The sequence below is a fragment of the Oxyura jamaicensis genome, chromosome 27 (assembly GCF_011077185.1).
Source record: "Oxyura jamaicensis isolate SHBP4307 breed ruddy duck chromosome 27, BPBGC_Ojam_1.0, whole genome shotgun sequence".
In the NCBI taxonomy this organism is placed as follows: domain Eukaryota; kingdom Metazoa; phylum Chordata; class Aves; order Anseriformes; family Anatidae; genus Oxyura; species Oxyura jamaicensis.
The window spans coordinates 2526588-2551628 of record NC_048919.1 but is presented as its reverse complement, the minus strand read 5'-3'; the positions used below and the strand labels follow the sequence as shown (position 1 = coordinate 2551628).

Here is a 25041-nt window from a genome sequence, read left to right as displayed (position 1 = left end):
CTCTCCCAGCTTCTTTACAGGATCCAGCTGAAGGGTGTGTGTTTTTGTTGGGGCAGAGGATGTTATTAATTGCCTAAATACAACTAGCAACGCTCCTACTTGTTTCTGTGAAGTGCTTTCTTAGGGGAAGTTCCTCCGTTCCCCAAACACTTTCAAAGTAGGAGGCTTCACAGTGAAGCTGATTCCTCGGGCCCATGTCTTCAAAGACACCGAAGCATCACTCTGCACACAGGAGGAATGAGGCCTCTGAGAATCCAGACATAAATACTTAAGTGACTTCTAGAAAAAACAGGATTTAATTCCTAAATTTCTTAACAACACTCTCCCCAACACAGGGACTCGCACACACACTTTCTGAAAGAATTCCGAAGCTCCCAACCTGTTATTCAATGGGAAAATTAAAAATAGCCCCGTGCAGCGACCAATAAAATCATCCCCGTGCATGTAAATTTACAGCCTGAAAATTAGAAACCTTTCCCGAGGAGGAGTCAGGTGTGGCACAGGGCTTCGTGCGAACACTTTGCACACGGTGGGTTCATGCTGAGGGAACCAAGCAGCTGAATCTTGCAGCCCAGCATCAATTTTAACCTCACACAGCGCCCGGTTACTATTTTTGGCTTCGATTCAGGAAAGCACTCAGATACATCCGTCTCTATAAGCACCCTCCTGGACAGCGACGCCTTCCTGAATGGAGGTGCACGATGCAGCCGCGTCATTTTCATTGCAGCCCCGAGTCGTCGATAAACACGCCGCTGGTGCGGGGTAGAATATTTCACCCAAGGGTTTCGGAAGTGGTTCCTCTCTTGGTGCAGCAAGCACAATAACTTTTAGGTGCTAATTTCCCTCCAGAAAAATCCAAGTGGTGCCTTCCCCATACTTACCCTGGGTTGGCAGGTCTCGGTTTATGTTTGTTATAATGTATTTTTCATGTTAATAAACCACTGTTGTTATAAAAAATGTATTAAATACAGCACCTGAGGTTGAACACGCTGATCTAAAATACATTGTTAGCCACTGCTGAACACTAGGTTGCACGTGCAGGAGGGGGAGAGAGCTGATTACTTATGCTTCCTGTTACTTCACCCTTTGGAGCAACAATGACCTTAGTTTTTCTTAATCACCACACCATTCAGCAGAGCGAAAATTGCAACCGTACTGAATATTTATCAACCCCTGAATCCAGCCAAGTCTCTGTATACAGAAAACAGAGATATCAAAATGTCAGCAAGGAGCCTCGGTTCCTCTGGAAAGAAAAGTAACGCGCCACATGATGCTTTCGAAAAAAATGCGGAAATTTTAACTGTTCTGTGAAAGCAAAGCCAGCCTGTGTACAAATCAGCTAAGAACTTCAAAAGATGACATTAAAAATCAGTAAAGAGCATTGCAGTTTCTACTGGGCTAATTTCTCTGCACTACACAGGGTTCCTTTCCTTTCTAAAGGGTTAAATTAAACCCTGAATGAACTGTGGCCCCTCTTCAAGGGCATCACGGGGCATATCTCAGCAACATCTCTACCTATACTGGAACGTACGCGTGCGGTTCCTGAGCCACCCAAGGTACTTCAGCCCTCAAACATGAGCGCATCGTTCAGTGAACAGCCACAAGTGCTTCATGTTGAAATCTTCCTTTCTGAAGAGCTCCAGAAAGTACAAAGCAGGAATTTGGTACAGTCTTGTTGCAAATGGTCTTAGGTATTAAATCTTCAGGGGAAAAAAATAAATGAAGACAACAAAGCGTTTTATCGGATGAATGGCATCATTCCGCTATCCGACCGCTGCACAGATATGGAAATTATTACATGAATGGGTTAGTCACACACAAACGTATGTAAGGAGCAAAGAGCATGAAAAAGCCCCTACAACTGGATAATTTCTCAACAATTTTCTATGCTCTGAAGGTCGCTTTGAAAAATCCATGTGGCAACTGTCAGAAGGACAAAAGGCTCTCTTTGTAATACTCCGGTTTCCCAGAATAACCCTCATCCTTTTTCCAAAAGGAATCACTGCTGTTATTGTGCACTATTAACAACTGGAAATAAGAACGAGACAAAGTAAAAGAACAAACAGAATCCCAGCCAGCAAGACTTGGGGAAATGTCTCTGTGCATTTTCTGTCAGACTAATGGCCATTTCCTTTCATCTGTAAGCTCCCAGAGTCACATGAGGATTCTTGAAGCAACTTTTATTTATTTATTTAAATCAATTCTACCAGATTTTGAGTGTGCTACAACAGCACTTGCAATTCTCCTGGAATATCAAAGAGAGGAACTGGGAGAAATGCATCAAAAATAGTGCAAGGCTGCGAACTTGTCTTCACAAATGTAATAATAACTGCAAGGTATGTTTAATGAAGCAACATTAATTACAAAATAATGAACAAAACCGAGGAGGGTCTTCACAAACCGCCAATTGATGTCCACCAGTAAAATAAAATTAAAAAAAAACACTTCAATTTACTGATACAGTAAATGGTCAGATATTCAACAACCACCTCCTTCTGCAGCTGATGGGTTCTTTTGCTTTTCAAAACTCTCCGATTAATAGTAAACAAGAGGCTCAGACAATACGAAACAGTTGAAGAAATGTGATGAATACTCTGAATAACAACCAGCGAAACAATGCTACTTTCCCAGTTCCTTTACACATCGCCTTAATGAAAGCAAACCAATTCCTATAATGACTGCACAAGGATGCAAAACAAACATCTCCCTTTTACAATATCAACAGTAAATTAAACTAATAATTTAAAAAATCATGCTAATCCACCAACGCACCGAGACACACTTGGAATTCTAAGTACTTCAGGAGCTCCACTGAAGTCATCAAGACATGTACGTGCAAAACATCAGCATGTGTTTTCCTGCTGCATTGGACTGGGTCTAGCTGGAACAGGATATTTAAAACAGATGGAAAAGGAAAAGTACAAAAGCCCAAGAAAATCATCTTCCCAATCAATTTCCAATAGATTCCTGTGTGTGACCCCAGAATGGACCTCCGAACAAAAAGAAAAGGCAATACTTTTCTCCATTAGCTTTTAACTAATAAGAGTCATCAGCGTTTTCTTGGTGCCATACCGGTGTGGACACATGTTCAGAAGACACGTTTCAATGCATACAGTTTCCAAACAGGACTGGCAGGGACTAGGCCGTCTCCTCACCAGCTGAATGCCCAGGTTGTAGTTACACAAAATAACCTCGCCGGTGCTGGAAAGCAAATTTCAAGCAGAATGGCAGCAGGGACACTGCCCGGCCCCCTGGAAGTTCATGTGGCTCCCCATCCTTTTCTTTGAAGCGTTGCCTGCAAAAGCGACTGCCGCAATTCCAGTATCTGCTGTTCTGAGGAGCTAGTAAAACTCTCCGAGTGGCAGCCCTGCCAAACCCAACAAAAGCTTTCTGAGCTGGGAGATGGAGTCTGATCTGTTTCCACGTGGAAAAAAAGATAATTATAAATACATGAAGCTTAATCTGCTTGGCTGGGCCGGTGCCGCGCGGGGAAGCGGGGGGAGGCCGATGCCTGCTGCCAAGCCAGGGGCCGGCAGCTCCGCGCCAAGGCGGCTCGCTCAGTGGGCTGGAAGGGAGCTCCTGGGGGCGAACAAGCTTCCCTCCTCAACGGGGTACAGCTCAAACCCTCTGCCATATCCCGCAGGACATCAAGGAGCTGTTGGGGCAGTTGTATAAATGTAACGGTGCTCAGAGGTACAACAGGACGGCACAGAATGGACTGGAGTCAAATGAGGGTGGCAGGAAGGCACCGAATGAGATAAAGACACTTGGTATATGGAACTGGTTAATTTTAAAACCCCACAAAAGAAAAAAATTGCTGCAAGTAACTCAAAACCTAAAGGAAGATGGGAGTGTACGTACATAAAGCTCCATATGTACGTATGCAAACTGCTTGCTTCCATGTAATGTCGAGTAAGCTGGCGATGTTGCACATTAATAAACCTAATTACTTATGAAAATAAAAAGCTTCAGTAACTACAGTTTTAGGGGACTGGGTTATGTGAATGTAGAGTGGAAGCAGACAACCCTATAGATTTTACGCTCCCTCCACTGACTACGCATTCAGCCCAGCGCAGGCACTGACCCACATCAGTGCCCTACCCTCGTACCAGCACCTACGGCCAAGGAATTTCTCTCCTGGTGCGTTTACCTGTCAGAGATAATACTGCTATTGATTAAAATGTTATAAAGGGGGAAAGACTCGCTAGCAAGACAGCCTGGATGGCAGATCAGACTCTACCCATCTGTCAGGACACAGAGATGACTTGAGAGCGACAGGAGCGATTTTGATTACGGACAGAAATTCTGTTCAACTTAACAAAGGTGGAAGAAGTTATTCACCCTGTCTTTTGCAGAAGCATCACATCATCACAGGTACACAGACCGTCCTCAACCAAACCACAGTATCTAGCTCACACTTCTGAGTCCTTTTCAATTTCTCCTTTCACCAGTGGGCAGGGAAAACAAAGGCACTAAACGTACTAGATTTGCCTGTTGTCAGCAGAGGTCAAACTACAGTGGCTAAAAATTGGGTTTGGAGATTTCTCTCAGTATAATGCAGCACCCTGGCTGGTCATTTTTAAAGATGGGCATGGAGGAATGTCAGATTTTAGGCAAGAAGCAAGTTTCTCAAAACTGCTACCAGGAGGAATAGGATGTCAGGCTTTACACGGCTGTTAGATGCCAGCTGCTTTCAAAAATCCAACTACTTCAAAATCCTTAGGTGTTCATATCCAAATCCCAGGAGATTAGATAAACAAAACAGTTTAAAAATATAAACAAACTGTGAAAAAAAGATCACTTTTTTGCACAAGTTTATCGTTTTTCTGATGAATTTTCTCAGCATTCAAAATTTCAGCAAAGTTCAAAATTACTGTAACGCTTCCATTGTGCATAGACCGTAATACGACATGGAACTAACATTTCCCAAAAACTCGACATTTCTCAGAAAAGCAGAGAATATTTGTTAAAAAGAAAGATCATTTACAGAACAGAGAGACTTCTCCATCAGAGGGAAACCCAATCTATTCTTTTAAACACTCTGATTGTGCAAACGCTACTGATTTTGACCAAAGTAGAAGCCATAATAAACAAACGATGACTTTCATACAGAAGCTTGTTCAAAGTTTTCTTAGCGATTTTTTCACCAAAGGACCTTAAAAGCCCTACTGAACTTTATTTAAAGTCCTTACCAGTTAACTTCTTCACAGGTTGGAGCCGAACACTGATAGACTGATGTGTGAGTAAGGGGGAGGATGGAAGGGAGCGGGACATGCCCTCCATAATCCGAATGTGCTGCATACCTTCGGTCACTGGGAGTGGTGGAATAGCGTAGTCTGGTTCAAAAGCACAGTCGTTCTCTGTGGAGGTGCCTGGGAGGAACATAAAGAGAAAACAGAGCTGGTTAGAAAAGGCAGGCTTCTGCTTTCATCATTCCCAGACAGAGGACTGTCTGGCTCAGGGCGAGCCCAGCCGGAGTGCCATTGCGCTGCACGTCTCTCTCAGCCCTGCAGATAGCAGTGGCGGCTGCTTTTTTGTGTTTGCCTGGCACAATCTTGGTGCTTCCCTTGAAGAAATTATGTTTCTGTAACAACATCTCAGCATAGCTCTTCAGATTATGAACAGCATAGCCATGAAATATTTATTTTGATTTTTCTCATTTGTCTTTAAGAGTCCTAGAGTCACCGGTTTTGAATTTAATTCAGAGAAATGAATAAATCTTTCACTATTTTTTTGTGAGCTTAGATTGTGGATTTCTAATAAAAATCCTTCAGGTCGAATTAAATTTTCTCCTTACATTTTGCTACCATTCCTTATTTATGTATGGCCTGCAGATTAAGACAGCCTTCATACTTCTTCCAAGCCCACGAACACGCTGGCTTTCCACATGCCGGGCAGCACGGCCATCGAGGTCGGCACGTTGTGCTGGGGAAACGCCGGGCTAGTGGGAGGAGGAGATCTGAGAGCGGGCAGACACAGTCTTGGCGAACAGTCAGGGAAGGCAAAAGTAGCTTAAAAGCAAGGGGTGTAAAAGATACTGGGGGAGATGGAGTAACGGTCTGTTCCTGAGGACCTTTGGCAGAAAGAGCAAGGACTGAACAAAGCCTCCCGAGGCAGCCCCCTGCAGCTCTCCCACCACGACCATGCAGACAAACCCCAAGCCCTTCAAAGCCGGGACACAGGCCGCGTTCCCACAGACCCCGTGGAAGACAGCCAAGTAACACAACGACAGGTGGGGATACAACATCTTCGACAATAAATGCACATATTGCTAATTATTGTAACGCACATTAGCGACAACCGAGGCGCAGGTGTTGCACAGCAGCAGGCGGTCGGGGCCTGCTCCTCCCGTGGAAACCTCCCTCGCCAGCAGCCGGTTCCCTGCCCGCAGCCAGGCCGTTAACCTAGTAGAGACGGCTCAGAATTCAGCTGCAGAAGCCTCTTAAGGCCCTCACTATTTCATTACACACACCGTAACGAGATTACGCTCGTGCCACACCTTTAAGAGCTGGGTTTTAGCTTTTAGTGCCTGCTGATGTTTTCCCTCCAGAAAGACGACGATTATGTGATTTCCACCGGACACTTGTGTGGTTCTCAGGGGCTTGAAGAGCACGGTTAGAAGACGAAGCACAGCTCCCAGGGAGCGGGCAGGCAGACGAAATCGGGGGGAAGACAAAAGGGTAAATGCCTTCAAATACGGGGTATTGCAGAGGAGACGACAGACTGACTTCATTCGATAGCCAAAGCACAACGTGAACACCACTATATGAGCAGAAGGGAAGGCCACACGGAAAGCAGTGCTGAAAGTCTTGGACAAGCTCCTGCAGCGCGCTAAGAGGTGGCACTGCTGCGGTTGCAGTCCATCCACGGCTGATGCCAACTTTCAAGAACCTCTCTCAGCGTTTCTGTACCACTCACCACAAGAACTCAAAACAGACACAAATGCGCGTTACCCACACGCTAGCTCTGGCAGTTCAAAAACACAATTTACCCTCTTCCTTTCTGAGCATTTGCCACAGTTTACCGAACATTCAAGGCCTACTCTTTACGGAGGAGATCTTTTTCAATTTTTTTTTCTTTTTTGACTTTGGTACACGGAAGTATGGTAGTTTGATATGTTTTATTCATTAGAAATTGTCATTATTGCCACAAACCGAGCAAGACACTGATGTTTTTCTATTCGTTTCATGCTGCTTTAATTAAGTGTAAACGCTGTAACAGAGTACATCCCTTTAAGGGAGGAATGGATCATTGTTTGTTCTTATCTTTAATTTTGTATTAAAAGATGATGCTGCTGACATTATCTTGTGTGTTTTTTTTAACACAGATTTTAATATCAAATATTTGGCTGTAGTCAGAAAAAGCTTCCTTCCACTGCACTTCCACTTCTGCCCGAGTGAAGGGAGGTGATCACCAGGGAGGTGATCGTCCCCCTGTGCTCTGCTCTGGTGGGGCCGCACCTCAAGTTCTGTGGTCAGCTTTGGGGCCCTCACTACAAGAAGGACATCAAGGGCCTGGAAGGCGTCCAGAGAAGGGCTACGGAGCTGGTGAAAGGCTTGGGACACAAGTCCTGTGAGGAACGGCTGAGGGAACTGGGGGTGTTTGGTCTGGAAAAGAGGAGACTCAGGGGAGACCTCTGTTGTAACTCCTGAAAGAGAGGTGAGGGGAGCTGGGGGTCAGCCTCTTTTCTCAGATAACTAGTGATAAAACTAGAGGAAATGGCCTCAAGTTGTGCCAGGGGAGGTTCAGGTTGGAAATGAGGAGACATTTCTTCTCAGAAAGAGCAGTCAGGCACTGGGACAGGTTGCCCAGGGTGGTGGTAGAGTCACTGTCCCTGGGGGTTTTTAAGGAAATGTTGGACGTGGTGCTTGGGGACATGGTTTAGTGGGTGACATTGGTGGTAGGGGGACGGTTGGCCCAGATGATTCTGAAGGTCTTTCCCAACTTTAGTGATTCTGTGAAGCAGCTGTGGGTGACTGCAACAAACCTGCCACCAGCACCACTCTCTCACAGCCATTGAGCCTGTGCTTATGTACCTCTTTGAAGCACCGCACCGCTCCTCTTCAGTCACAGGAAGAAGTACTCTGGTGTGCTGAGACTGCCTTCCTCTCACCTCATCTTAGTGTCCACAACAGAGGTGCCTACATCTGAGCAGGCTGTCCAGAGGTGCTCCTCAGTGGAATTTCAGTGGAGTTTAGGACAAGATGACAAGGGTTTGGGTTCTGCTTTAGGAAGAGAATCGTGCCCTGGGCTCCACCCTGTACACCTGCGTTTGGTGCAGACGCAGGCAGTCATCCCACACACATCCACCTGTAACAGTGTTTTGCACACCTTTGGCCAGCACAGCAAGGCCTGACGGCCACAGCTTCAGAGGTGGAAGGTCGCCATTTCTCAGGTTGCTTCTCAGATCCATCGGGTGCTAAGCAGCACATCGTGCTGACAGGACAGACGGGGTGTGCTGAAGACACACGTGCTCTCAGGAGCAGGCCTAAGCCCCACGCTCACACAGCGTGTGGGACAGCAGCTGCTCAGCAGACCTCGAAACCTGAACTTTGATGAACATCATTAATTGTGGAGTTGTGCCTAATTTTTTTGAGGAAGGCATAATTTGATACAATACTGTTAATATACCTTTTAAAAAAATAGTATCTTCCAGTGCTGTATTGCCAACTTAGTTACTGGCTCCATACACAGCTTACTTGACAAAGACCTTGCTTTTTCCAGAGCTGTTGAGCTGAACACCTCTGCTGACTCTGCAAGCCTGTTCCAAACCACCCGTGAGTGCCAGGAAAGGCAAATGGCATTAGTGCCAAAATTGGCATTGACATCAACAAAAATGATCTACACTTAAGGCTTTGGGGAAGACCTAAAAGTCAGTGCACACCTTATTCTTACACTTAAAGCTCAAGGTATCTTTGACCAAGGATTGTCGCTTACCTAAAACTGAAGGCAACTGGGGGCAATAACTTATGTAGAAAAAAAGTAACGACAGAAACTTGACCAAGTTTTCAGGAATATTTTCCCTCTTGAAATTCTCAAATGCTTTAAAAGAAAACCAGCAAACTCACAACATATCCAGAACTTATTATTTTCATTCCACACTGTCAGAATTCCTCTCGCACCCTGGCCAGAGTCAACAAGCAAACAGGGTCACTGAAACAGACTTAAATTTGTTTCAGTCCGAAGGAGTACTGGGCTTTATCAAACCCTGAGACAGGGGAACATTCACGGCTGAACTTTGTCAGTTTGTCTATCACCTGTACTTAATAAAATGTTACCATAAAGTGTATATTTGAACTAACAGATCATTTCTTGAAGTATTCCAAGATAATAAAGCTTCATAAAGAACTCTAGGACTTGGGCATGACGGATGGCAACATGGAAGTTTAACCAGTAGGAAGATTACCTCCTTATTTCAGTCAGCTGTTTATCTAGGCATAATAAAACCCCTTAACCCATGATGATGAGAAATGGGTTGTGCAGGCAGCCAAGGAGCTCACGCACACAGACCAGAGGCCGCCTGCTGCTCCAGACCGGCATCCGCTGCTCCAGCTGCTCACGAGGGAGCTCCTTGTGAATGCTCCTACGTGCTTACAGCACTGCACTCGGAGGCAAACAGAAATAGGTCGGTTGTTCTTTGGAAGTAGGAATTTGGAAAAAAAACACCCCGTCCTCTGCCCAATATCAGTACTTTTCCACGGCAGCCAAGATGTTGACTGAACGGGCAGACGTGTAACCTGGGAGAACACGGTGTCTGAACAAGCGTGCCGAAATCCAGCAGGCAACCTGGGAACGAACAGCTCCATCCTAGCTGCTCTATCTTGTAAAAACAAGCCAACAGACAGAACCCAAACAAATAAAGAACATCATACAGACCAACGGAAAAGCAAGCGGGCAAGGCTCAGCCTTTAGAAGCAACACCAACAGCAACTTGAGCTGAACTAACTGCTGGGGAGAGAACTACCACTCATCCTGTGTTCTCCGAAAAACGAGAGAGCCAGTGCTGCTTGTATGCAAGCTGTCACTGAGTGCCTACAGCTAACAAGGGGATGGATAATTCCTCTATTTTAAAATACAGAATTGTAAAATGACAAGACAAAGGTCCTGTGTTAACAAAGCGGTTTCAGCTGCTGACGTTTCACAGGGCTTCATGGCTTTAACTGTAAATTCCAATCCCCCTCATCCTGATCGCGGGCTTCAATCACTTGCAGCAATTTTGCCTGGGCAACACTGGAATGCTGCCAGAAAAGAACAATGCTCTGGAGAAAATGCCTCCATAATAAGTCATTAGGACACCATGACAACAACAGACTTGAACCTAAATGAAAGGAAAATTATTGCTGCAATCTGAAACAGAAAATAAGCCAACACACATAGCACCCACCAGAGTCATGCTTCCACCAAATGCTTTTTAATTGATCTCACGAGCTGCATAAAGATAACCTGCATTTTCACAACCCTCACAAATGAGCAAATGCTTAAAACTTAGAAGTAAGCTACTTCAAAGGAAATGTAAGCCAGCACAGAGATAAGAGCCGCTGCTGTCAGCAACAGCAATCCCTGTTACACAGCCACAGCACAGGTTTTAACCACCAAGCCTATTGTGAATAATGGATACTCAACAAAAGAGGCTGTAGAATCATTATTTAAGTAACGTAAAGACTATTTTTACCACTTTCTTCATAGGACCTTTCACCCTGTTCTTGTAGGGTGCAACACAATGAAGCAAAAGACGTACGAAGCAGCTGCTGAGCCCCCCCATGAAGGATTGCCCACTTCCCATCTCTGCTCACATCCAGGGGTTGTGGGAGAGAATAAACTGGTTATTGAGAACCAGCCGGGCCCTCCCCTTTGCAAGCAGGGAGGGAAGCAAGTGGTGTTTAGATTGGTGCTGGTATGTGCTGAAGACTCCTTACACCTCTGCCAACAGCCCTTGCACAAAGCTCGGTACCTCCGTCTGCAAAATGGAGATGCAACATGGGTACAGCTACACTGGGCCGCAAATTATCCTAAACTCCTTCAAACTGTAACAAGATCATCAGTTTTGTGAATATTAGCAAATAGCCGTAGGTGTACGAATAACAGAGACTGTTACAAGAACTCCAAGAGATTACACAGTCTGCGAAAAACAGAAAATGAATACAGAGAAGGCGAACAAACGAGAAACGAGTCACCGAGGGAGAACAACACTAGCGTTTACCTTGCCCAGATCGGCTCTGACGGAAGTCTACACTTGCCTGTCTTCGGTCTGGTGGCTCCTCGTTCCCTCCATCTGCATGAGAACCAAAACAGCAGAAGTAGAACATCATAGTGGACAGGTCAGGCAGACGCAACTTTTCCTTGAGCCCCATCCCCTAGCCGTGGGGGCAGCTCAACGGGAGCTGACGCTCGCAGTGCGCTGGGTAGGGCTGGGACGGGAAGGTGCAAAGGGGAGCTGGGGCACCCTGCTGCTGACTGCTCCGCTGCTTCTTCCAGTTTGTCCCCTGCTTGCTGCAAACGAAGTCTAGAGGGTCCTCAGGAACAAAAGCAGGCTTTTAAATTCTCCTACGGACCCCAGAGAAATTTGAATGAAATAGGAACCAGGTTGGGCATCCTCAGCTGGCTCCTTCGCTTTGGACCATTGTATCAAAGCATTTTTTAAAAAGTTATTAAGTGTATGATGAAACAGGCCCGGGAAAAAGAAAAAAAAAAAAAAGTGCTCTTTGAAATTGTTTCCCATTAAAACTATTTGTCAGCAAAAAAAACCTGGGAAGGCAGAGAGGAACAAAACCACTGCTCATTACATCCTCTTCTAAGCAGCTACTGTTAACAAATAACAAATCCATCTGGATAAATGTAGAGAGGGACATTGTGTACAATACTATGCAATTAATTACATGCTGGTCTTCATTGATCAACTGACCAGATTAGAAACAATAGATGCGCACATCAATAAAGATGTTGGAGTACACAGGGGCTGTGCAGGCAAAAAGAAGTCTAGCTCTGCAGATGGTGAACAAGCAGAAACAAGCCTCCACAATGCAGGATGTTTTTCAGAGGTTATTAAACCTTATGGCAGGGGGAGGGGAAGCTTTTGCAAGGCCTGAAATTAGTTTTGATACAACTGCATTCCTCAATAGCTGTATTACCTAAAAACTCGACAGCTGATTTCTGCCTTCAGGCCTTGGGGTTACGCTAGAAGGAGCTGCGTCCCGATCTGTCTCCAGGCAGCTGCTATGCCCACCGATAATTCAACTTAACCAACTCCCATCACAGGTGAGTCCATCTCTTGAGAGGCAAGTTGTGTACCGGAGCACACCTGTAGAACTGATCAGGTGGCCAACAATTTACACCTTGCCCCTCCTGTGCCCCTAAAACCAGGAGCACAGCCCTGCTACGGAGGGGTTTCTTGCGTCCTTTTCCCTTCACAAAACCCTTCCAGCCCTCAGTTCCACCCAAGCCACGTCCAGGCATCCTCAATGGGTGCTGGCAATGCAATCTGCTCTCACCTTTGCCTTTTTCCCTGGTTATACGACAGCTGCACGGAAAGGTCAACCTACAGCAAGTTAAAGCAACCGAAAAGCGCCCATTTCCCATCAATTGCTCGTGCCCCCACAAGCCACGGTAATTGCCAGGTGTCAAGGAGGACACAGCCCGTGACATTTTCCCTCCTCACTTTGCTATTCTGGCTGCAGGAAGGATGTGATGTTGGAAATATGACTGCAATTTCGACATATTCAAGGAGCCTTCATTAGCTTAGAGCCGTCCTCCTGGGGTTCGTTATGCGGAGCCTTCCTCCAGCCCGGCTGGCACCGCAGAGCCCCGCTGTGACGGATGGGCGCAGGCTGCTGCCTCTGCGCTTCTGTTTGCAAGACGCAGTGCTGGGTTTGAACACTGCCTAGCCCGCAGGTATCAGAATTATCTCTGTGCCCCCCAGATGCATGCCCACACGGACAACCTCGACGTTAACGAAGGAAATAAAAACGTGTTCGAGTCACAAGCACAAACGCAAGGCGCAAGGCAATTGTAAGGACTGGAAGTTTCAAAAGACTACAGCTACAAAAACAAAGTCGCGGCAGTTAAATCAGGAGGAAAACCTCGTATTTAGCAAAAGCCACCTCATCGTTACCAAAGGCAATTAAACCTTTTTCCCTACAGTCATTATGAGCACTCCGAATGAGCGCCTTGCCCACAAACCCACGGCCGGTCCCAGCAAACCTGTCCCCACGGGCACGGAGCTGCTCGCACCGTCCTCTGCAAGACGTTTCCAACAGGAGGCCGCACGCCCCGTGTGGACAAGTGGCAGAGATGGTCCCCACGGCCCCATCCTACCCTGAGGACAACCTGGGAGTCCCCCGTGGACAGGAAAACTGGCAACAGTTGGGTGAAGTCGCATTAGAGACCCTCTGAAATAAGACGTCACAACACACCGTGCACCTTTCCTAGCTTTACGTGGGAAGAGAAAATGAAACAACATCGCGTTGTCAAGAAGGGTACGGCAGGTTTCTTGATCAAGCAGAAGCAATGAAGCTACCATGCTTTCTGTTTAGGTAAGACAGAAAGATGTGACACAATAAGAGAAATAGTTTAAGGCTTAACCATAATCTGCCAAAGCAAAACACAGACAGGGGAACGCTGATTTGGATCACGTGTCACAGGCTCCAGAAGATGGATTTATTTATTTAGTAGTCTTAAAACTGCCTACACGTTCTTGAGTACACTGGAATTATTGGAACCAGGGCACAGGATGGGAGGTGCAGGGCGGTCCCCATGGCCGAGGGGCAGCCTTTCTGTCTGGCAAGCCAAGTGGCCCGGGGGAGCCAGCCCCAGAAAAGGGGCCCTCAGCCCCCCAACCCTCCTCCTCGTCCATATGAGGGCATCTTCCAGGCCAGTCCCAACACAGCCACCTCTGGGCAGGCGTGGGCCACGCCATCGCAGAGGCTTTGCTGAGGTCACAGTGGTCACCAGTGCCCTGCCTTTGCTGCGGGCCCTACAAAGCAGCCCCCTGCAGCTGGCCACCACGCGCTGAGCATCTCGGCCCTCTGACCGCCAGCTGGTGCGGCAGGAAGGAGACAGAGCAAGGCGAGCAGCAGGCCTCTTGGTGTGGAGGGCAGCCACGCGGTCTGGTGAAGCACCAAGAAGGAATGCACCCGAGCAGAAGGAGATGTGTCATGGGCAGAGGGATAGCGCCGGTGGCACAAGAGACACCAGTGCCCAAGGCACCTCTGGCACCCAGCCCACAGACAGGTACAGGCGGTACCAGTGGCACCACAACGATGCGGGGAACAGGCCGGCCCCTCAAACACCCAGCGACAGGGGGCCTGGGTCTTACCATGGGAGCAACGGTGACGTGGGGAGAAGGTGGGAGCATCAGAGAGACAGCCACGGGGAGCAGAGCGGTGCCCGTAGTCCAGAGCACCATGCGGAACCCAGTAATGGCCGTGAACCAGATGGCACGGTCAGACCTGCGTGTGAAAATCAAGCCGACAGTGGCATGGGATCAAAGCGTGGGATTTGACGACCCCCCGGTTCAGCACCCCGGCATGAGAACATTCCGGACAGAAGGCATCCCGTTTGGGCAGTCCCGGGCAAGGACTGGCTTAGCCTTCTGCCCAACACGTGGAGCCCATGGAGCCGGATCCACCAGATGTGGAGGAACAGATGGAAGTGGATCCACCTCTGCCGGGACAGGCCTGGGACTACTGCGGCACGTCTTTGTGCTCTGCCATCCAAGAACACCAACAGCATCGCAGGAGTGCCCGGCGAGCCCCCTGCTCGTTGCTCAGGCTCCATCGCAAGCATTAGCTTGGAGCCACCAAACACCACAGATACCCTGCAGGCCTGCCTGCAAGATGTCCTGGCAATAAACAGCTCTTGCCAATTCTCAGGGGTTGTGTGAGTGCTTCTTCCTTTTCTGGGGGGGGAGTGGGTTGGGGGCAATGGGCTAAAGTTGCGCCAGGGGAGGTTTTGGTTGGATATTAGGAAGAACTTCTTTACTGAAAGGGTTGTTAGGCATTGGAATGGGGACTGCTCAGGGAAGTGGTTGAGTCACCTTCCCTGGAGGTCTTTAAAAGACGTTTAGATGTAGAGCTCAGGGATATGGTTTAGTGGAGGACTTGGTAGTGTTAGGTATCTTGGAGGTCTCTTCCAACCTAGGTGATTCTGTGATTTTGTTTCTAACACAATGGTAAAACCACAGAATGTTTGGTGACATGAAGCTGATCTGTAGGATTGTCTTGAATTCACAGGATAAACTTTTTCCATAGTGCTTTGCAGTAAGATTCAGACAACAGCTTAGCTCTCAGTTCAGTTAAATGCTCCTGAGCAGCAAAGGCAGCTCGTATTTCATGGTGTGGATCACACATTTTCAGTAATGCAGATGTTCCAAGTTACCTTTAGAAGACCCTTCCCCTAATTTATCTCAAAGAGCTACACAATACCCTTAAACTCTAGTATATGCCTGACAGAGATGTAAGAGTTTTGAAAGTAAAGAAAAAATAATAATAAGGGGCTTTAGGACCAAATCGGGCTTAAAACACTGCATCGCAGTGAGGGATGCACAACCTCCGCTGCCAGTGCTGCTGGGGAGGAGAGGAGGAGATGTTCCTCCTGAAGATGGAGGAACAGACCAAGCGTGACCCCGTGCTCACTGCAATTTGTTTCCCTTGCACAGCTGGGCTGGTTCAAAACGCACCCACTGCCCTGCTGTCCTCGGCGTGGTACGGTGTCAGATCAGCCCCATTCCCACTCCTGCAAATCTACAAACCTGCAAATCCTCCCTCCTCGCCCAGCTGGGTTTCCACCGCCGCAGAGCTGTTCACCTCAGCCAGACTCGATCCTCGTTCTCCTCTCAGGCATTCAGAGGACTAGCAAAAAATAAAACATTGCAAACTGCAGAGCTGTGAGCACGCCCTGCAGCGACAGCCAGCATCGCCGGGGGGTGACCGAGCCTGGAAGAACAGCTGGGAGGCTCCTGCTTTTCTGAAAGGAAGAGCGATAGGGACACAGCAGGACCAACACACCGGCTGCGGTTTGTCCCAAGTGTTCCGCAGCTGCTCCAAAACTTGGCTTCCCTCCTAACGGGAGCAACAAGGTGGCTGACACCGTTTTGGTACGGAATGAATGCAAGGTGCTGCTTGCAAGTCTTGTACCCAGTTCCTTTACCAGACATCCAAATCCTCCTTGGGTTTGCTACAACTGAATAAATCCAACAAATGAGCAAGGTCTTCATTTTAAAAAGAAATAACTTTTAGCCCCACACGAGTGGGAAGGCAGCTTCCCTAGTGAAGGGAAGCAAGGATTTTCTTGGTACGGTGCTTTTGCAAAAAAATATCAAGAGATGCGATACCAACCAAGCAGAGGCAGTGCTGCTGGAACACTGCGTGTATAAGCAGGAATTAATCTATTTAAAATCACTTGGAAGGACAGGATCTCCCCTGTGAAGTCAGTTGGACATAACAAAAGCAGTATTTGGAACAAAAACAAAGGCAGACTCGCTCACTATGTGAGAATAAGCATTAAGCAGGAGAGCACAGCGTGACGCCGGGCAGAGCTGGAGGTACTGCTTGTGAACACTCGACAGCAGGAGGCAAAATGGTGACAACTCAATTTCCAACAGGAACAGGAGCTGCTGCACAAAAACCGTCGGCTGGGAGAGTTCTCAGCTAATTGAGGGGGGAGAGAGATCACCCTAAAATAACTTCCAGGGTCGACTGCGGAGGGCTACCAGAAAGGTGGTGACTCAGCCCGCGGCGTGCTGAGCCCTCCCAGCTGCCGTACAGCCAAGCAAAGGCAAGAGGGAGCCCAGCAAGCTCCTGTGCAGGGCAGGCACCTTCTCCCTCTGAGGCAGAACCGAGAAATGGTGAATACTTGCAATGAAACTACAAATAAATACAAACAAATCAGCGTCAGCTAGTGGAAAGGGCTGGTACCGGCAGGATTTTGGATGCGTAGTGAAAAGGCAGGGGGTGGCAAGAAGAGAAGCAGCAGCCCACAGCTACGGGTGGAGTGATGGAAGTATCTCCTCGTGCTCCCTGCTACAAGCCAAGACTTTGAGCACACTCCATTCCCTGCAGGGGAGCAGCGAGGTTACCAGGGAACAATACCATACAATTATGTAATTAAATATTTATCTTAATATAAGTGCAAAAAAAGGGGGGAGGGGGGCAGATTAGTGTTGCTAAGGGAACATTCATCCTCGCATTTCCTAACTTCTGAGCGCTCGAGCTCGCTGTCTGGATAGCGCGCACCTCTGCGTACCTGGCAGGCTGCTGCTGTTCAAACCACGCTGTCCGGTGTTTCTTTAAGGATGGTTTCAGGCAGGTAGCCTGAGCGTCGTGTTAGTACCACCTAGGAGCTGCAGGCAGGGATCACCCAGCACGCAGACACTGGTTTCGCTCAGGGGAGTGCGAACAACTCGGCTGCCCCACGGATTCTGGATGCGGCGAAACACCGCGCTTATCGACAGAGCCTCAGATGCTCCAGCTAAAAGAGGTCACCGCAAGTAAATTGGGTGTGAAATCCGTACTAGGAAACACTGTGTCTGTATGAATTTTAAAGAACAACCAGAGCTGAGATAAACCTGGTGAAGGGCCTCCTGCAGAAGTCACCAGGAGAGAGAAAGCAGCTATCTGTGCTAACGCCCCGAGGGAAACGGGTGACACAGCACAAGCCTGAGTCAGTGATCCATATTCTCTCGTGTCTAACAATCAAAGGAAGGAAAGCTTTTGTTATTCTGTATTTTGAAATATCTCAGTGTTAAGAAGTTCCACCAAGAGTTGCACATTATTTAATGTCAACGAGACGCTGTCGCACCGGAGGGCAAACGCCCCCCAGCCGTACCTGGGACCGGGGTCAGGCTCCCGGGGAGGGCACGGAGCAGCTCCTGCGTGGCAAGGACAGCACAAGAGCTTTAGTCTCGTTCTCAGCTACAAAGAGATTGAGTAATTGCAATAATCATGCTCAGTAACAGCTTCAGAAAAGCAGCCTTCCCTACCAAAACAGGTCTGAGAAGCGCCTGCTCCCCTTTTTCCCCCCCCTTGTTCCTCTCCCCGCAGCCCGTCTCTCCTGGCAGCTCCCTGTATAAAAGCAGCGACACAACAAACGACGAACCCTCTGCGGCGCCCAGAACGACTGAGTCCTTTGAACACACTGCTCGCACGGGGAACAGAAAATCCCCCGGGTTTTAGCAGCCCCTCCGAGTAACCCCGCTGCCCAAAGCACCGCACAGCAATCGGCGGTACGGCCCCACTCAGCACCACCTCGCCGCCAGGTGCTCGCATTAAAGGCAAAGACAACAAGTTTTAAATAAATTAAGTACCAGCAGCCTGACAATCCCATTCCCCTGTTTGATGACAGCGTGCATAAACCACACAATGTGTCTCTTCCCTCCCAGGTCTCCCTCTTGCTTTTGCCTGACAAAGCGATTTTTAAGGTAGGAAAACGGAAGGGTGGCTCGGTCGCCTTCGCGCATGCTGGGAAATCTGCTGCAGGAACCCACCGCATTGGATGTGACGGAGTGCTCTGCCCTAACAGGTACATCAATACCCCAAAAGTCAGCCCGCACCGTGCCACAACGCCGCTCCCAGCCCGCGACTGCTGCAGGACTCCCCCCTCAGGGCATCGCTGCCGGCCCCCAGCCCCAGAGGGGAGCCAGCTGCAAATCCTCTTTTCTGCAATCCCGGCGGGTCCCAGCCGGGCTCGGGAATGACACGTGTGAAATGCAACCGCCTGGGATCGTCCCAGATGTGACCGATGCCTGAGAAAACGTACCCGAACTGAGCCAGGGGGAGCGGGCTGATCCCTTACGTAAAGGAGGAACACCTCCGCCACAGTTCTCCCTGAGCTGGTTCGTGAGGGGGTCCTCTGCTTCAGAAGGCAAGAATAAAAGTTATGATACAAACGATTAAGAAGTGAATTAATTCACTAACCCTACGTTAGTGATGGATTCCCCAGTCACAGCCCTGCATTAGTGATGGATTCCCCATTAAAAAAAGCTCCAACGTTGACGTTTTCCAACATGCTGAGTCCCTCCTGGGCAGCTTTGATAATTCACACAAGTCATAGAAAAATACAAAATGCACAGAATTATTGTTCCTGCAATTACTGTTAGAAAAAGTGTGACGGAAGCTCCTCCAGATGCGCACACTTCCACACTCACCAGATCGAGACCCAGCGCTCAGGAACAGGCACCCAGAGCAAGAGTGCTTCAAGCTGAGCAGAGAAATTTCAAAGTGTGGAAAAGGAAGAAGCACACCTCAGTTACATCACTGCCCGGACACGGAGAGAACAATACCAGCTCTTCAGCTGCGCGCAGTTTATTATGCAAAGCAACGGGAGACGGAAATCCCGGGAACGCTTTCAGAAATGTAAGGTTGTGTCTGGGAACTGTTAATATGTGGGTCAGCAGCAGACTCGCTCCCTTTTTTTTTTGGTAAACAAAATGCTCAGACTTCAAAAAACGGGAATGCCAGACTGTGTTCTGAAATACTTTAAGGGGAAAATTAATATACATTTAATACAGAGAAGTGTTTTTAACTTGTTGTATTTTAAATACAGTCCCACTGGATAGATGTGCAGTAAGCAGTCACTGCTGACACGAGGTGTGGAGCACCGAGTCCAAGTGAGCGCGCGGTTCAAAGCAACCTTGAACATCATAAAACGTGCAGGATTACCAACAAATTATTTCTGGAGTCGTGGCTGCATCAGGGCACGATGGAGTTCAGAAACGCAGCGCTACTGCACTTCATCAGTGCACCGACAGACCAGAACACGGAGCGCACGCTGGCGTGGTTATGCCATTAAAGGTTATGAAATTACATTACATATTTTTATTCCTAACCGCTTTTTATACTTCATGCACTTTAAAATGGCATTAATAAGTACATTACCCAAATTTGTAAACAAAGCCTAGCTAACCTCAATACCTGCGTTGTATCCGAGCTCATTAAGGAACAATCGAAGGAGCAGAAAGCAATCTGGAGTGAAAACATCATTCTTTAATTTGTCCAAATGGCTGTGAAAAGGCGTACAAGCAGGCACACAGGGACTCTGAATAGTCAAGGTGGAAACAAAAGATCACGCAGAAGGCAGCCTTCCCCTGTTCAATTCACAATCTCAACACTGTTTGTTCAACCTGCTTCGAAAATCGCACGCCATCGTTCAGTTGTGTATAATCAAGTAATTTTGTGCATTTGCTTCCTAATGATACCCAAAACGTACGTAGGAAGCAGAGATTTTCACACTGAAGGTTTCAGTGACGCCTTTTTATTCTGATCCGTAACTTTTTAATGAAGAGTTTGAAATGTCCCCGATCTTTCAGCTAGAACAAAACTTAAAATTCCCCCTGAATCTTCGATCCTCTAGGGCAGACATCCCCAAACGGGCCCAGTACAAGTCTTTTCCTTAAAAAGAGCACAATCATTCAAAAACAGAACCAAGAGAAAAAAATGTCAGGATGCAACCTCGGTACAAAATCCGATCGGTAAGGTAAATTGTCCAAAAGAGGTGGGCTCATTCAGGCTCCATTCACCGCCAGGGAGATTTGGGTTGGTTTATAACATTTTGTAACATCCGTGCTTCTAAAATTCAGAAAATTCAGTTCCAAAATTTTCTCTTGATTTAGCACTCAAATTTTCAGTACTTGTCTCTAAAACTGTTTCGATGAACAATCGTCATCGTTACAGAAAAGGAGAGCTGTAGCCTCGCTTCTTCGCTATTTAAATTAATGTGAAGTTGGTCTTTTTGGAAACTACATAAAAGTTAATGGGGCAGTGTAGGAAGTAATCAGCTGAATGTAATGTTTACTGTCACTGAATCAGAAAGGTACTAATTTGCAGCAATCTACGTGCATCAACTTATAATTATTTTTCTGAAATTACATTTTGTGCTCCTACGGGGGCAATGCAGACTCGCCCAGGATAAGCAGATAAAAGAGCCACGGTTACAACTGTCACAGAGCAGAAAATGAAGCAGCAGCCGCTCCTTCAGAAGCCATGGCAAGGAAGCACAAGCGGGGTACAAGGGATGGAATTGCGCCCAGGCACTCAGGAAAGGCTACAGAACCACAGAAGAACGATGTGGGATGAAATGTGTTATTTTTGGTGTTTTTTTTTTTTAGAACGCAGGACCTAAACAGAAAGTCTTTCTCAGAATTTGTGAGCAAATACTTAAAAAAAAAATACCTTGGTAATTGCTCTGGGAGAAAACTACAATAAGCATCTTCATCCTTATACATGGGAGACCGTAAGGTCAGTAAGGTATTTAATTCAGCCGACCAAAACACCCACTTTGCTATCAAAATCAGAGGGCACACAAGTCACAGCCGAGCCCAAACGCACCATTGCACCACCTGGCAAAACACCGCACCTTGTGGCATTTCACTTCTCCCTTTTATTTTTGTCCCCACAATTTGCTGAAGATCCACCGTTAACATACGCCAGCTCCTAGCAGCTGATGGAGCTTTCCAGGCGGAGGAGGGCTGTTTCTTTCTCAGACTGTAACTCCCACTGTCCTTCCCCTGACTTTTCCTTTCTTTAAAGCAAACTAAACCACCACCAACCGATTTCTGTAAGCCCAAGGGGTCTTCCCCGAGCATTTCTCTTTCAGAACCGACAGGCTCCTCTTGAGTAAATGAGCATGATGTCATATGACAAAAATGCAACTCCGACCTGAGGAGCGCACCCTGGAATCCAGCCTCACCACATCTGCCGCACAGACACCGCGCACAGGCGCCGGCAGGAGAAGGAACCAACGTGTTACCACCAGTGCCTCGTTGGAGGGTAACGAGAAACGTCGCCAAAGATGCCCAGAGCTGGGTGTCTGGCAGGAAGCAGGCAGCTGGCAGAGCTGTAACACAGCCACTACCCAGGGCAGAGCAGGGATGGGACCAGGCCGGCCCAGCACCCTCTTAAGGTGCCACTGCTCACTTACTGCTTCATCTCCAACACGGCGAAATGGAAACCAGAAATCCTTGGAGGCAAATCCACAGCCCTTTCCAGGCAACCTGCTCGCACCCTCCCAAAGAAACCCACCACATTTCTTTTACTCTCAAGCACAAATTCCTTCCTTTTTTTTTTTTTCAGAACAAAATGCCATTCTGGCCATTTGGAAGACGTGCTCTCCTACGTCTTGGGCTAAGGAGCTCTTGATTTCTATCTTAATTCTCACAGGATTAAATCTGGTGTTAGCATACATAAACAGAATGGTTTCGGGATTGTTACGCCTTCCAATCTGCCTCGATGTAACACCTAAAATCATAACGGCGAAAAAGAAAGAGGAAGGAAAATATACGAGAAAAATTACCAGGATCTTTCAAAAGGTGATCAAAGAACAGCTCAGCACACAGGCAGCACAGTCACTGATTTTTTTAAAAACTCATTCCAAGGTCAGACTACGCCGTGCTGTTTGTGGGACCTTCTGGTGCTTGGTAGGGAAGCGCACGCGTGGCAGGGACGAGCACAGGGCAGGAGAGAAGGGCCGGTGGTGCCCGACTTCTGAATTCCCTCCCTGTCATCACCCACTCAGCTTGCTTCTGCTCTCCATCTGTAAATTATAAAATACTTGTAGACTTTAATAAGCCTGTCTGGGACCTTTAGCAACCACAAGCATTTTCATCTTCAAATAAAAAGCATGACAGATATACTAATTATTCCAATTGACTGAATATGTTAAAATGTAATTAACTAAAAGCAATTAACACTATATACAACACGCTTTTCGTAACAGCTAGAACAAGAGTTACCTATTTTGTAGGCAGCTACCTATTTTGGAGGGCACATTTTCTTTGCGTGCGTGTGTTCCTCTAATTGAAAGTTGAAACGGCATTTTTAGAATGACTTAGTGGTCATCTATCCTAAAATTAGTTGAGAAATTGGTACAAGTGGCTGAGCTTAAAATAGCTTACTGAGATAACAGGCGGTCTGCTGTGAGCACTCAGCAATCCCTGCACAATGACAAAGACACAAAGAGAGAAGTGAAATGGGTTTATTACGGATCTAAAGCCCAAGTGCATAGGGGAAGGGCTCTGAAATTCCCCCAACCCATATGCAACGTGCTGGAAATATCATTTTAGACTTGGCTGAACACATGGGAATCCAAACGCCATCCAAGACCCTTCCCTGGGAATCCACCAGAGCAGCGTGCCCTCACAGCAGGTGAAGCTCCCCATATGCTCACTGTTTTCCAGCACCTGGACACAGGAGGCACCAATGGCATCAGGAAAGCAAACCACACGTGAACGCAGGTCCCTAATGAAGCAGAAGCACAGCCTACCAACTCACTAGCAAAGTAATTCGAGTACTTGTAAATGTTTAAACCAAACATTTTCTCGTACAATGCTAGCACCCCCTATTTGATAGTCGCAACTGCTGTGGCCAACGTGTCCTCCCTACACCTTTAATCAAAATGCCAAATTTAAACCCAAGCAGAAGGAAGCATCCAAGCACAGAGGAAGATATTTCTCCGCATTTTGTTGCTTGTTAAAACCGATGTAACACTGGGTGTTATTTTCCATCATCAGCTGTTGTTGCATTCTGCAGTCTTATATTGAAGCTGAATTAATTCTGCCATTCCATTTCCACTGAATGCACCACCAATGCTTTTAGAAACACATTACAACTTCTTAATCAAAGGCACTTAAAGCAACCAGAATCCTTCTTCCAGTCCATTACCTCCCGGAATCCAAATACCTACATTTTTAAAGTTCTGCAGTATTACTACTTCAGGGTTTAAGCAACCCAAATGTGCTCCAGAATCATCTTTCTTATGGCTCCTCTGGCTCTGTACTGGAGCAGACGAAATTTCACAGAGGTATGGAGTCATCATTTATGGCCTACTTAAAGCAATAATACGGTAAAATAAAAAGAGGTTAACAGTTCTATTTAGTTGGAAGAATGAGTAATTATTTCTAATAATTATTTCCCAGTCACTACTCAATAATAGTTAATATATTTGCTTTGCAAATAAAGACAGATAGGACTTTAAACAATTACTAAGTATTCAAGAAATTCTGAATGAAAGATAAAATGGCAGAGAAATAGCAATATATAGAGAGAGATATGTAGCATCGTTTTGTACCATTACCAGATTTCCTATTTATTGAACTATTTCTACATATTCCTACACTAACGTTAGATGGCACTGAGCTTCCATAGCAATCGTTGCACCAATGTGAAAGGCTCGTCTCAACTTTTGTACGATGCTGCGTTGTACAATACAGCAACCCCGGAACAATACAAAAATGTCTACATGAGGAAATGGAGGAATAGCAAAGCCTCAGTCCATCATCTCTGCTTGTCCAGGGACAAGTTTACCCACGCCAGAGGATGCTGTGTCAGCTTGTCACTGCAGAACCAGCCGAAGCGAGCTGCTGTTGAGTTGAACGCAACATCATAAACTGCTTTATAGATATCAGACATAAATCTCCCTAATTAATACAATTACAGAAGCTCTTTATAGCAATTTTTTTATTTATCAGCCAGGCAGTACAATCAATCTGGTTCTAGCACATCACACATGATGGGTTATAAACAGGCTTTGCCAATTAAAATGACACCGTGGATTACTCACAGCCTAGAAAGTAAGAATACATTCCCTTCTCCATTGGTTTTGAAAGAGAATCAAGTGTTCAGAAGGGCAGAAAGCTGCAAAGTCAAAGAAACAATTTAAGAAACAAAGAACTTATCTTGCATTAGCATTCTGTCCAACTTCTGCTACATAAACTATCCATTCAAAACAGCATTTTGTGAAGAAACCCACTCCTCAAACAAATGCACGGCACACATCAGTAACCAACCTGGCACCTAAAGGAAACAAAGGTTTACCCTGATCGTGTACTGCTGTTAATGTGTACAGCAACAAAAAATCCCTTCTCATTTTCAGATAAGGTACAAAGCTACAAAACAGACTCCTAGAGATGGATAATGTAATCAGCAACAATTAAGAAGGCATTTATATGGTAAGTAATTAATAGCCTGAGCAGAAATTGGTTTTTAAATGGTGGTAAGCAAAAATTAATTGCTTCATGTTAAAAACACTGTAATTTTTCTTTTAAAAAAATCAGTA

The 25041-nt window shown here is 46.7% G+C and overlaps 1 protein-coding gene across 16 annotated transcripts in view; it reads right to left on the bottom strand.

Annotated features, from left to right (window-relative positions):
• The window catches only part of TANC2 (tetratricopeptide repeat, ankyrin repeat and coiled-coil containing 2), a 278090-nt gene that overhangs the window by 145794 nt on the left and 107255 nt on the right, over positions 1 to 25041 (bottom strand). For 10 of the 16 annotated variants that reach the window (XM_035347942.1, XM_035347941.1, XM_035347940.1 and 7 more), the window contains 2 exons: positions 11201 to 11272; positions 5193 to 5372 (listed from right to left, as the gene is read on the bottom strand). In XM_035347942.1, coding sequence (XP_035203833.1) covers positions 5193 to 5372; positions 11201 to 11272 — 252 coding nt within the window. The remainder of the gene's footprint in view (positions 1 to 5192; positions 5373 to 11200; positions 11273 to 25041) is intronic. The other 6 variants (XM_035347949.1, XM_035347953.1, XM_035347954.1 and 3 more) reach the window with 3 other exon arrangements.